This window comes from Cyclopterus lumpus, chromosome 6 (assembly GCF_009769545.1).
Source record: "Cyclopterus lumpus isolate fCycLum1 chromosome 6, fCycLum1.pri, whole genome shotgun sequence".
Lineage (NCBI taxonomy): Eukaryota > Metazoa > Chordata > Actinopteri > Perciformes > Cyclopteridae > Cyclopterus > Cyclopterus lumpus.
Window position 1 is genome coordinate 15,759,765 of NC_046971.1, and position 13,540 is coordinate 15,773,304.

The 13,540-nt window shown below is 40.4% G+C and overlaps 1 protein-coding gene, 1 long non-coding RNA gene and 1 other non-coding gene across 4 annotated transcripts in view; all 3 read right to left on the reverse strand.

Moving 5' to 3' along the window:
* The window catches only part of banp (BTG3 associated nuclear protein), a 33,492-nt gene extending 24,746 nt beyond the window's left edge, over positions 1–8,746 (reverse strand). Inside the window, exons 1-7 of one of the 2 annotated variants that reach the window (XM_034534782.1) lie at positions 8,559–8,746; positions 7,132–7,210; positions 6,616–6,734; positions 6,305–6,504; positions 5,982–6,071; positions 4,458–4,630; positions 1,586–1,825 (exon numbers count right to left, since the gene is read on the reverse strand). In XM_034534782.1, coding sequence (XP_034390673.1) covers positions 1,586–1,825; positions 4,458–4,630; positions 5,982–6,071; positions 6,305–6,504; positions 6,616–6,734; positions 7,132–7,201 — 892 coding nt within the window. In that variant the 5' untranslated portion in view covers positions 7,202–7,210; positions 8,559–8,746. The remainder of the gene's footprint in view (positions 1–1,585; positions 1,826–4,457; positions 4,631–5,981; positions 6,072–6,304; positions 6,505–6,615; positions 6,735–7,131; positions 7,211–8,558) is intronic. The other variant, XM_034534783.1, reaches the window with a different exon arrangement.
* A 299-nt stretch (positions 8,747–9,045) lies between these two features.
* Positions 9,046–9,118, reverse strand: trnar-acg. Its single transcript has one exon. It is a non-coding gene; the product is annotated as a tRNA-Arg (tRNA).
* Positions 9,119–12,413: 3,295 nt separating this feature from the next.
* On the reverse strand, positions 12,414–13,169 carry LOC117732138. Its single transcript, XR_004609575.1, has 3 exons — positions 12,964–13,169; positions 12,646–12,855; positions 12,414–12,462 (listed from the first exon to the last, which is right to left on the reverse strand). It is a non-coding gene; the product is annotated as an uncharacterized LOC117732138 (long non-coding RNA).
* Between the last annotated feature and the right edge of the window lie 371 nt (positions 13,170–13,540).

A 13,540-nucleotide genomic window follows, 5' to 3' on the forward strand; every position in this document is an offset into this window, starting at 1 on the left:
GCTCTCACAGTAAAAGAAAGCAACAGACTGCTGCAATATAAATAATATAGGTGTTAAGGAGCCCAGTGTACTTTTAGGCTACTGAGGTGTTGTTTTCTCCGGATTGATCTGGCTGACGCGCTCTTCTTTCCACCTCAATTTCACCTTGATTGCAGACATGATCCCCCATGTTTCATGTTGTTTGAATAAGGGTTTATTCCTTTGTTCCGTGGTATACATAATCCAGTCCCTTGTTCAACATAGAGATGGAAGCAGCCAACACTCTTCCAAGCGAATGCGGTCCAAACCCATTCCCTTTCCGGGGTCCAACACCTGATATCAATAATGATCTAATTGATTATATAGGCACGCACAGGACCCCAGTGTAGAGTAACAAAATGTAATTACCACATTTGGCTCGTACAATAGGCTCACGTGATTAAGCTGTCCGATTGGCTGTAGTGTCACTTTATTGGTAATCAATGTACACAGGTATGAAAACTGATGGAAATACCTGTCCGGATTCTGTTTACTTCTGCTCCACTTACCCTTTGAAAAGCCTAATGACTGTCCCCCATCCCTCCCTCCCCAGTAGGACTGGATGCAGCTGTATTTAGTGGCTGTCTACCTCTGTGTTATGAAATGTTTATGGGGGGTGAGATGCTTGACAGCTCATTTCTACATAAATGAAAAATGAAGCTACAGCCTGAGGAGAAGAAATGAGACGGGGGTGAGCAGTGGCAGTGTATGGAAGCCCTTTCACACCTGATGGGTCCTGCACAGGCAGGCACACTTGTGCCTCCATTCCTTTTATTTTTTTTATGTAGCCAGAATGAGTCACCCAAAAGTCACTTGGCCCTGCTCCAGCCTCTGCATGCCTCATATGTGCCATGGGGGATATTTACTAAAGCCTCCTGCAGGGGGCAGAAGCTGCACTCTGAAGGAAAGGCTAAAGCCAACAGAGCCTCTCTTTGCACAGCCATGTGAACCATATAAATATAGTAAATAGCCACATGACTTAAATACATTTCTGTCTGTCTACCCTCATAGGCCTAACTCTGCTTCTTCAGGAATCAAAGAGTTCACTGAATTGAGGGTTCTACCAGCCTTCTACCAGACATGTGCTTGTCATACAGTCTGGTATGTTATAAAATGTGTTGTAAATTAAAGCTAGTGTGCAGTGACGAATGCATGTTGTTGAAACCCGCATTGAGAATAGAGACTGCAGTCTATTTTTGTGTTAAATTCAGTGCTGCTTTGTAATAGAACAAAAATGAAATGTGGGACGGTCTCATAGTTAGATTATTGCTGGAAGGGGGTAAAAGATTCAAACCCCGGCTGAGTGAGATGTATTAGCATAAATTAATCCATGCCGTAATAATTAGATAAACAGTGGTTACTAGACAACATCTTGTAGCTTACTAGTGGGTCATTTGACCAATTAGATAATAGTACTTAAAAGATACTCCTTTTTGTAAACTGGGTTGTCATGGAATAATGTTAACCACCAGGTCTCGCTTGACAAAAATCACAAAGCGAAGGGGGTGACATGAATGTATACACTGTCAATACTAGATGGTTGTGATGTCAACGTAAGAGGACTCACAGCGAATGCCATAGATCATGAGCGGGTCCAGCTGCTTCTTGCCGTGTTTTCCCTGGCCAGAGAGGTTTGACAAGGCCTGGACCTCTCGATGAAACAGGTAATCTAACAGTGTCAGTGCCATTTTCTCCGCTGTGCGGCAGTTTGTGGTGATATGGAGCATGTCAGCTGGAGAAACTGGGCAACGAACTCGCATCTCTGGGTTGTTCTCGTCTCCCAACCAGGTGCCCACTGGATAGTCATCTAGAGGAAACGGGAAAAGGAACAGTTATTCAAACACTGTTACACAACTCTGGGGCAGTATGCAAATTCTACCTAGTTTTCCTTCACAGGCTGACACATACTACACTGGTACAGACATTTGTATTCATAATGTAATACAATAGCATCCCCATGTGGCAGTAAATGAGAAGTAGGTGAATTGTGGGAAAAACTGTTATCACAGAAATTACATGGCTGAATATGTGGCTTGGCTGCTTGCTCACAGCGTATGTTAGCTGTTAAATCCACCACACAAACAAAGCATGAGACACTGTTCTGGACACCACATGGGTACCGTCTAGCTAATGATGACAGTTTTTATCATGGTAACCCACAGCTGCAAATAAAAGATTAATAGTTTTCGTTTGAAGATAACCAAAAACTTCTTAAAATGCACTGAAAATAATCAAACAAAAAGTCACAATAAATAGCAACACAGTTACAACAATGTGAACTTAATTTAGGTTTGTACATGTAGAAATGAACTATTTTCTCTTTGGCTCAGCAAGACCCACTGAGCAAAGCTACTGAAAACATGAATGATTAATCCGAGCATCTATCAATGCACGGGGCATTAACATGACGCGTCAGCAAAGTTCCCTTCTATATGGACACCATCTGAAAGAGCCACGTTGAAGACACTGAAGAAAACAATCAAAGCAATGATTGAGGGCAGCTGTGGCTCAGGAGGCCAAAGCATCCTCGGGCCTGATGGTCGGACCAGAAACTTCATGGTAGCTCCATACCATCATGAGAGGCAAATTGTGCAGCATTTTGGATAAAAGTGTTAAAACCAATAAAACCAATAAAAGTGTTGTTTTTCTTGCTGCTGCTCAACCTATGATGGTACAATTCAATTGTATGGTGTTTTTGCTTATGAGGTCCCCAGAGAAAATCTGTGAAGTTATCCTTAAAAAAAACAATCTTGTCTCTAACATTGGCAATATAGGTGAGGCCAGGCGAGTATATTCTATCTAGAGCACATTTTAGACATAAAGGATATTGAAAGTGCTTAACAGTATACACATATACGTTAGACTTAAAGAATGTAAGAGGTGCAGAAGTAGATTAATTGCATGACCTCAGGAAAAGCAGTTGGAAACAAAAAGGTTTTAGGCCTTGATTTAATTAAACGTTTTCAAGTAAAAGTACTTACATTTGGATACTTGCCCGTACCAAAAACCAATAGAATACTCTGCGACACAATAGTTGGATGCTTGCTAACTTGCTGTGAGGACACGGTGTAACTGACTGTAAATCTTACCGGCATAGATTAGACTGTTTCGTGGATTATCACCTCACAACCAGACAGTTTCAGTTGGTGGCCGATAGATTAGTGCATCGCTAGACATCACTTGGGTCGACATGGACAATTATTCTGGAAATATGAGGTTCATTAGCGAGAAACTCAAAAACCATCAGCTGTATCACGGACAGTGACACTGGGGAGATTCCTGATGGAGTCACCTGTGACCAAAAGTTGTGAGCTGACATGGACGATGAATTGTGGGTTAGCAGCTGGTTACGCTGGAGGAGGAGTGCCGGCGGGATGAGGACCAAAAGCTACATACAAGGGGGCTCAACATGTTCTTCCGACCGAAAGCTCCCGGTTATCGGTGTACTAATATTGTTCCAGCATCCCCTGAACCTCAGCATCCCACGAATATGAGAGCCTACTCTGTAGTGGAAAACACAGGCTTTACAAATGTACTTAATAGTTTCGAACCCTGTGAGACTACTCCTTTACAAGCCCATTTCAACCAGACCGTAATTCCTGTTCTGTAAAAGAAAACAAAAGCCCAAATAGAGACTCAAATGTCCAAAGCATCCGCTGTTGCCCTGACAACAAACGGCTGGACGTCAAGGGCTACACAAAGCTACGTGACTGTAATGACACATTACCTCACCGCCGAGCGGGAGATGAAAAGCCACGTTCTTAAGACACGCCCCCTTGAGAGTCACACCAGAGAGGATTTGGCCCAAGAGATGACAGAGGTGGTGGAAGTTGGAGCAAGAATATGTAACCATTCCTGTAAATACTGACAATGCCCGGAATATAGTTAATGATGTTAGAGCTGCTGGACTAGGGCCATAAATAGGATGCTTTTTCCATGTCATTAATCCAGCATCTCAGAAAGCAACGGCAGTGCAGCAGATCTCTCGCCTCCCAGCAAAGAGCAGAGAGATTGTGACCTTCTTTCACAGAAGCACAACTGCAGCCCATGTGTGGAAGGCAAAACGAGAGTTGCTACAGCTTCTTGTACACAAATGAATCCATCATTGCTCATTTCTATTTACTAACTAAAAGGGAAGAAAAGCAATAACATACATGGAAATGGCCTTTCTACGCTTCACAATTAGCCTCTCAATTACCCATTCACAAATACACCGATGGTTGCAGAGCTGCAATGCAAGGCTTTGGCCCATCAGGGCTTGGGACTTGTTGTTCAGTGTCTTGTTCAAGGACACTTGTTCAAGGACACTTTACGGACATGGGGAACCTGGGATCGACACGCTGACCTTGTGATTAAAAGTCAACCCTCTTTATCTCCTGGACCACTGCCACACCACCTATATGTATTGTTGTGTCTAAATGAACAGTGTTAGGTCATACCTTCTGAATTGAGTGTGATGAGTGTGACATTTTGGCCATTTTGTGCGTTGCTTGAATGGCCACCATTAGAGACAGTGTCACTGGCCTCTGAGCCACTGTCTTGTTCTTCCTGACTCTCCTCAGGGCCCGGCACCTTTACCAAGATTGTGTTCTGACGCTTCCTGGTTACCGTACTGAAAAGAAACACAAAATTGTAATCAGTATGTCTAACATCAAGACGGATCATGGCAGCAGCCACCTTGTATCAGGAATTCAGATTATTTTCACTGCTCGATTGCCTGGACTGAAAAACTGGGGGGCGATATTACGGTAATGATAAATACAGGGTATTTAGAAATCCAGAACGTATCATTTTTAATACCGCCATCAATTAATACGCTTTCTATGATGCCTAATTGATTTGATGTATTGTAGTGCGCAGCAAGCACCACCAGAGGTCAGTCTCTACTGGTGCAACAGGAAGCTGAGCTTAAAAATACAAGTGGAGGGCATAACATCACAGTGCATTTAGTCTTTTTTCAACTAGCTGTTTTTTTACCTTTACAGCTATTGCAACTGCTGTTTGTCTCAATTAAAAGACATGGCTTAGATATTATATCTATACATTTATTTCACAACCACTACAACAACAAAAACACGGTCATTTCAATTCAGCTTCTGCCAATTTTGGTGATCTTTGCATTTGCCCATGTAATAAGCGGTGTGATTAGGAATAACTATCAAAATCATTCTGTTTAACTACATCATAAGTAACGTAGGTTCATTTTTTATGTCTAAGCCATTGTCTCATGAATTAGTCTCATGTTCCAAAACAATTCCAAAAGCAAATTGTTTAATTACGTTGTGCAGGGGCAGTTTTAGAAATTCCACATAGGAACTCAAGGTACCCTTTTCAAAACACAAGAAACAGATTATACTGGGGACTCTTTGTACTGACAGCCATAAGCAAATCATAAATAGTAACTCTAGAATTATATATTTAAATGTCAAAGGCTGTCACTTGTGTTAGAGTGTTTCTACATATTACTCTGAGGCTGCCATTGCTTTGTTCAAGTTTTAACAATAAAAACTGTCTTTCTATCGAAAGAGAAACATGGAAGTTTTTGTGAAATATAGTGGAGAATGTGTGAGGTAAGAATGCACATAGTCAATATAGCACACTATACATTCAACAACATACACTTTTCCCACGAGGCGTCAGTGGGGCTGCATAGCCTGGGTCCCTCATGACAGAGAGTAGGCTACAGGAGAAATTGACATTAGCCCTTCACACAGGATTACTTTACTGAGGTAGTTACTGACATTACAGGTGCATTTAAACAGGACTGCAGATTGACAGATCTGCACAAATCACTCAGCTATTCTATTTTGTATTAAAAACAGCAAATTTGGAAGAAAAGTGACATGTTCGCACGCCTGTGTTTTCCAATAACAACCCCAACATTGTTTATGTGACACTGTGTTGGGAAATATTTTTCACATTTTCTGACGACTATGCGTATAGTGTGAATGTGAGCCACTCACTTGCTTAGCAGATTCTCCAGAGGGGTGTCTTCTTGATGGGTGCCCTTCGGGTGTTCACTGCTCACTATCACATTTGTTTGTGGAACAACACTAAACGAGAAGTTCCAAACACATTGGTGAACTGGCACATATATGCATGCTTTGCAGTTTGTTTTTAGGCAATGTGGTTCTGCTAGCTCTTGTAATAACAATCAGCTTTGCAAAATTACTAAAAAGGACAATTTTCTGCATTATAATTATTATACTCAGAATTTTAATTAAACCGCATTTGACTGCACTTTAAGCCTGAAAGGACACTATAGTGTGCAACACTTGTATCTTACCATCGCACTTTGTTCCAAGTTTGAGTGGCCCCCTGAGGAGACCCTGCGACCATAGGAACCTGGATAGGACTCTTTGCACACGGCACCATGCTGTCTAGTTTGCGTCCAAGGGCTTTGCATGTAGCATCGAGAGAATATAACTTGGACTCAATTCCCTCCAGTCGCTGACTGATTGATGCGGTAAATGAGACCAACAGATTCTAGAAACAATAAGAATTTGAAAGTGTAATTTAAGCAACAAGTAATTTCTTCGTATTTTAAATATATGAACATATGAGCTATTGACAAAGTTTATTATACTGAGCTGTTACCTTAATCAAAGATACATCTTGGTTGTTGTTGTTGTTGTTGTTATTCTCCTGAGTGCTGCTTAATTTCCTTTTTTTCTTCTGAACCCTTTCTTCATCTTCTTCATGATTATCCAGCATGTCTGGCATGGATTAAATATAAAGACACCCTCAAACCAACACAACAGCTTTCTTGTTAGATCACTATGGGATGCCCGGATTGAAGCTCTGCTCCAATTTAAGCCATATTATTGAGTATCTAAGTAACAAATCTCCACCACATAGTGTTTATCAAGCTAATTCTATACACTTGTACAAAACACACATAGCGTAAAGTAAGCTGACACTAAAACTTCAGGTGGGTGAGAATTATTCAAATTGTTACTGAATGAATGTCCATGTGTGATTGTGCCGCATGGATCTGGCAATATCTTGTCAAAAAGGCAGAGAATGTAAATATTCACAGTGAAAGAAATTCACTATATTGATAAGAATATACATAAAATAATGAGTTTTCACATTGTGTCACAAGAATCTTACCTGTCCGGTCATCCGGGTTAAAGTCCTCCACCGTTATTTGCACAATGTCATCCAACTCTTGTTCAGACATTGTTCACAACTGAAATAAGATGAATGGGAAACTTTTAAAGAATTTAACCAAAGCAAAAATATTAATGGGAAATCTGCACTTTAAATTTCACTAGATCTTATATATTGTTCACTCATGACTTTTTAAAAACATACTTAGCAATTACTTCCTTATGCTGATCATTTCCTTTTCTATACGTACCATCTATATACATCTTACATGGTATATGTATTGACAAATATTGTCTAAGTCATTTCTACATGCTTGAGTCTGTTTTTTTGGAGATTTATTTAAAAAGAAAAATAATACTAATGCATTCTATAACATCCACCTTATGGAATAATAATACACTGACTAAAAACTTGACGTAAAAGTTTATGAAGCACACGTAAGAATACATTTTAACTTTATCAATCACTTAAACTCTTGACTCATTGTGGAATTACTTTATTGTATAAGTGTAACTACAGAATGCAAGTGGCACAGCGTGAGAGAAACCCAGATCCAGACAGGAGTGACAGTTATGTTGTGTGAGAAAGGGAGAGTGACATTAGCCAGGTATCTTGAGACGTTACATGCTCGTCTTCTCCTGGGTTGATGCATCTTTACATGTCTGGGCGTATTTCATTGATATATGAATACACGGAGAATGTTGTGATGATATTGAAGATCATATAATCGTGCATAATAACAACTGACTTGACCCCCTCGCATGTTCTGAACAGCTAACATTAGCTTCGTGAGAGCTTGTCGTTCAGGTGGTCGGGGTAGGAGGACGTTAAGTTACAGCTGTTTTTGCAAAACCCCGCTTCTCTAAATAGCTAACTGGCATCTCACCATTAAAATATCACACACAGCTGCTACGTATCGGTAGCCCCACTGAGTTAACTACGTTTAACGTTACATTGCTAGCGCCACTTTTAATGTTAGCTAACTAGCGTAACAGCTAACTGGGCGGGGGTCTATTGGCGGTTTAATTAAGTTAGCTATGGATAAAACGAACCAATGCAATCATAAGCGAAACGTGACATGTTAACTGACGACGCATTTAATATCATATAATTCCATGAGTGTACGTTTGTACTGCATTGCCCCGCTAGCTAGCAGAGACACATAGCTTAAGAGCTAATGCTAGCTAAGTTAGCACAACTCCAAACTCGGATTTGCCTGCTAACGTTAAAACCGAAGCGCAGGAACTGAGCTGGCGTCTAAGCTAGCGGGGTGGTTAGCATGCTAGTGGGGCCTAGAGGCCGCCGAAATATAAAGCTTAATCCTAAACTGTTTTAAAACATAACAATTAAATATGATTTTGAATCCGCTTCTTTCCCCCGCTGCTGGGCACACGACACATGTACCGTGTAAGATCGGGTTATATTACCGTGTGAATGATGAATTCTCGTGTTGTTTGTAGAGATTCCGATAACGGCGTCGTTCCTCGCGAGAGATGAGACCGTGCCTTCGTTTGTTCCTCACATAGACGGCTCCTCACTCATTCAGGGGGAACCCAGAGAGCAGGCTGTCGCGGTAAACAACTCATCTGAGGATTTAACATCAACAACTATTTTACTAATGCGTTTATTCAGTTTATTGGCATTGGGATGGTTTATGCTGTTGAGCTAGTTAATTGTTTCAAAACGTTTTCCACTTAATCCATCGTGCTTACTTTAATTTCTGAAATAAGGTAGTTTTATTATTTTGTGTGACTTTAGTTTAATATACCCTTGGAGAAATAGTCAATTAGGCAAGGCAAAAAATCGCACTTGCAGGAAAATCCAGTTTATGTTTAGGACCGATATGAAGTCTCTTTTTTTCCTTCTTCTTTTTTTTAAACAGTGCTTGCTGTAAAAAAAGAAAAAGAAAAGTAACGAGCCAGCCAGGAGTCGAACCTAGAATCTTCTGATCCGTAGTCAGACGCGTTATCCATTGCGCCACTGGCCCGCGCCGTTTATCACTGATAACCTGGAACAACTTATTTGAGCTCTTTGAACTGAAATAACTCGCTTTAAATTTGCCTTTTACCCTTTATGCATGACGATTTACTACAAGCAGTGGACACCTTGGATTTGCACCCTCATATGCCAGTGGTACTATAGCAATTATGTAACAGAGTAAGCATTTATTAAAGAAAATCTAAGTTGTGGGGACTATGATCATGTCATTTATTTACATGTATATTGTTAAAGAAAGAAACTAAATTGAAATCAAATACTTAATCTGAACACCTCATAGATCAATTATCTGGTGATGTGGTTTCTGTAGATGGCATTGCCCTGGCATCCAACACCACTGTAAAGAATCCCTAGTTATCTTTGACCGGGACTTGTCCTTTAACTCCCACGTGAAGCAAATCTCAAGAACTGCATTTTTTCATCTACGTAACATTTAAAAAATCAGGCACATCTTGTCTCAAAAAGATGCAGCAAAGCTGGTTCACGCGTTTGTTACTTCCAGACTAGATTACTGCAACTCCTTATTATCAGGCTGCTCTAATAAGTCTCTTAAGTCCCTCCAGTTGATCCAGAATGCTGCAGCTTGTGTACTCACAAAAACTAAGAAAAGAGATTACATTACATTACATTACATGTCATTTAGCTGACGCTTTTATCCAAAGCGACTTACAATAAGTGCATTAAACTATGAGTCCAAACTCAGAACAACAAGAATCAAGCAAGTACAATTTCTTCAATAACGTTAAACTACAAAGTGCTATCAGTAAGAGACATTTAAGTGCTACTAAAGTGCTACTACGGCTCTACCGAGATCACATTACTCTTGTATTAGCTACTCTGCACTGGCTCCCTGTAAAAATCAAGAATCACATTTAAAATTCTTCTCCTCACCTACAAAGCCTTGATTGGTGATACACCATCATATCTTAAGGAGCTTGTAGTACCATATTGCTCCACCAGAGAGCTGCGCTCACTAAATGCGGGGCTACTCATGGTTCCTAGAGTCCTAAAAAGTAGGATGGGAGCCAGAGCCTTCAGTTATCAAGCTCCTCTTTTATGGAACCAGCTTCCACTTTCAGTCCGGGAGGCAGACACAGTCACCTCATTTAAGAGTAGACTTAAGACTTTCCTCTTTAATAGTGCTTATAGTTAGGGCTGAATCAGGTTTGCCCTGGTCCAGCCCCTAGATATAGGCTTATAGGCTGCTGGGGGATGTTTTAGGATACACTGAGCACCTATCTCCTCTTCTCTCTCTCCTTATGGATGAATTTACATCTCTCCATTGCACCTTATTAACTCTGCTTCCTCCCTGGAGTCTTTGTGACTTCACGTCTCATAGGGCCCATTGGACCTGGCTGTGTCTGATGCCTCCTGTCTGGGGAGCCGGCCTCCTGCCATGGCCCCTGCTTAATAAACTGAATTGAAAATTGAATTAGTGTTTGCTAATTGTTTCTAACGTTTAAATTAATTTACGCTTACCAAAAATATATAAAATATGGCAACAAAATTGCTGTGTTGGGACTTTTGTTTCCTGGTATTTTATTTCCTTTTTATAACGTTGCGACAGCCAATCACCTTACCGTCTGTAACCACAATACAACCAGAAAGTGTCCGCTGTAACCAATCAGCGCTCGTATCGCAACCACGAAGTAACCACAACATGACGAGCTGACGAAGACTCATGATGATTGACGAGAACACCAGAGTAATATTTGTCAATGAGGTCAAGGAGGTCACAGGCACTTACGGTGAATGACCAGAACGGCCGACTGATGGTGGTCTTCTTATCAAGAAGATTGCCAAAGTAAGCTTTTCTAGTTATTGTCAATATAAATTATTTTATATATATATATATATATATATATATATATATATATATATACCACCCTTAACGTGGTTCAGAAGTGTATAGGAGCATAACATGGAAATACTCGAGTTATGTACAAGTAAAAGGCCCACAGAGCCAAACTAAGGCCCTCATGTGATGATGAAGAAGACAAAGAATATGACAATACGGAAACGTGATTGGCTGTCACTACCAAGAATAAACTTGATTTACAGTTGGCAGGGCGCCACTGGCCTGCTTTCTAAGAAATATGTTATACATGTGGGACAAAAAGCTTTGTATAGTAAGTTTCCAAGAATATTGTGAGATGCATAGCTACAGTATATGGTATAGATTAATTAAATATTGATTTAACGCCACCTCTGAACAAAATTTGAACAAAGTACAAATTAAGTTGAAGCTCTAACTATAGTCCAAGGTTATTTTTACATACTAGTTATGGTAATATGATGATTTACCTCAGGCTATATCTATCTGTGAATATGATGGACATCAGAGCTGCCAACTTTTCAAAAAACCTTGGAGTGAGATTTTGTCGGGGGTAACCAAAATGTTGCCGCGCACGCAGCCACACACGTTGGTGGCTCAAATATCAGGAAATTGGAATTAATTTGGCATTGTGTCCATGTTGTGCGCTGCATTCTGGTGGTTTGTGGGGCCCGTAGTCGTTGATAGGGGCGGCCTACTGGAAATGGACAACATTGGTTACATTCTGTGAAGCAAACACATGGTGGTCCGCCTCCAGGACATGTTGGTTTAAGTAGATGTTATTTCATGCATTCTAGTGGATCTTTGGGTGGTATGCTAAAGATGTGCAATACCTGAACTTATTCTGATTCATGTCCATCTGCTCATGACTTGCAGGTCCTTCTAGACTTGAGCTGAACATTCAACCAGAAAACTATTGTTGTGCCTCAATGACTGTCTATGTACCACAATATAGCCTAATTAATAGACCTGTGTTTAAAATTTGACCAAGGTAGGTTGATTGACATTTTGATTACAATGGTATTCAACTAATTCTTAACTGAAACCTAACCTATATTGTTAATAAATGTATTCTTAAGAGCAAAAAATGACACAAGATTAGTTAGGGAGAAATATTTTTCATTATGAAACAAAAAAGTGCAACAAATAAAGTGCTTAAACAGTAGCCTTTTTAACCAAAACAATAGTTCAACACATAAATAAAATAACAAAAAATGAGGCATCAGAGATCAGAATTTTTTACGATTTGTGGGCAAGGTTGTACTGGCCTGTGGCCTTCTTGGAGGCCTTCATGACCACTGAGGGGGGATCCCATCTGAAGCAGGGCTCCAGGTCGGCCATCTTTATGGCCATGATGAAGGACACAGCCTATTTCTGGTCTTTGTTTTATTTAGTCCCACAACTGAAAACACCCTCTCAGCATCTGAATTTGAATGGGGCAACACCAGGACCAGCTTGGCGACGGCAGCAAGCCTCTGAAATTCTTTGGCTCCTGTCACCTATTGAAAATGAACCAAGAACAAAATGGAAAAACATACCATATTTTGTTTTCATTAATACTGTAAGTATACTGTTACAAACTTCAGATATGCATAGTTTGCATCATGTATGACACACTATATGCATGCATCAATACAAGCAACAGATGTAGTCAAGCCACACCTGCCAAAAAAAATGTATACCTTATGTTTCCTTGTTGCCATTCCAGCCCAGAAGGTGTCCATATCTCTCCATATCTCTCTCTGTCCTGTGTGTTGCTCCTCTGTCTGTTGCCCTGTTGTTTCTATAAATTGTTCTGGCTGTTCTGACAGTGGCTGGTTCTTTAAATAATATAATACATTTTGCTTTTGTCCTCGGCCTGGCAAAGGTCTTTTACGAGACATCTTTGTTACCTTAAAGAATTAAAATGATTTTTAATAACTACTCTCATTTACAAAAACATGCCTAATTCTATTGCACACATTTCCTGTCTTTGTTAAATTCTTTGAAATACATCTTACCTGTTCAAAGTGCTGTTTGGAAAATGATTGAGAGGGTCCTTTTCTTTGGCCTGTAAATAAAAAGATAAATGCTATGTGAGCAGCCTTAATTAACAATGCTATGATGTGTTGAGCATGCAGTATACCAAGAGATTAACAAGGTGCTCTCCTGCTGCTTGTTATGACAGCTGAGTTTACATTTACCACACAAAATCACACTCACAAAACACAACGAATCATTTCTTTCAAGATTTAAAGTTAAAGAGTTAACAGACCGTAGTCTCTAATTTTAAGAGAGTTAACATACTCTACTCCTCCCGAGTTTCTCCCGCGGTTGTGTCTCTTTGAAAATCTTCTTCTGCTGCTAACTTCGGGACTCTTTGGGATAAATAGGATGTCTATGCAGCGAATAGGGTTACAGATGCGCTCCTTAGCGCCACCTATCGTCGGGGAGTTTGAAAAGGAACGAACGCGTCTCGGAGACAGACCTCCCACTCTGAATCTTTTTTTTGCCCTGAGAAATTGGTTGTGTGGCGTGAGTGCGTGTGAAAACATGCAAATGCGTGTGTCACACGGCGAACCCGTGAGAGTTGGCAGC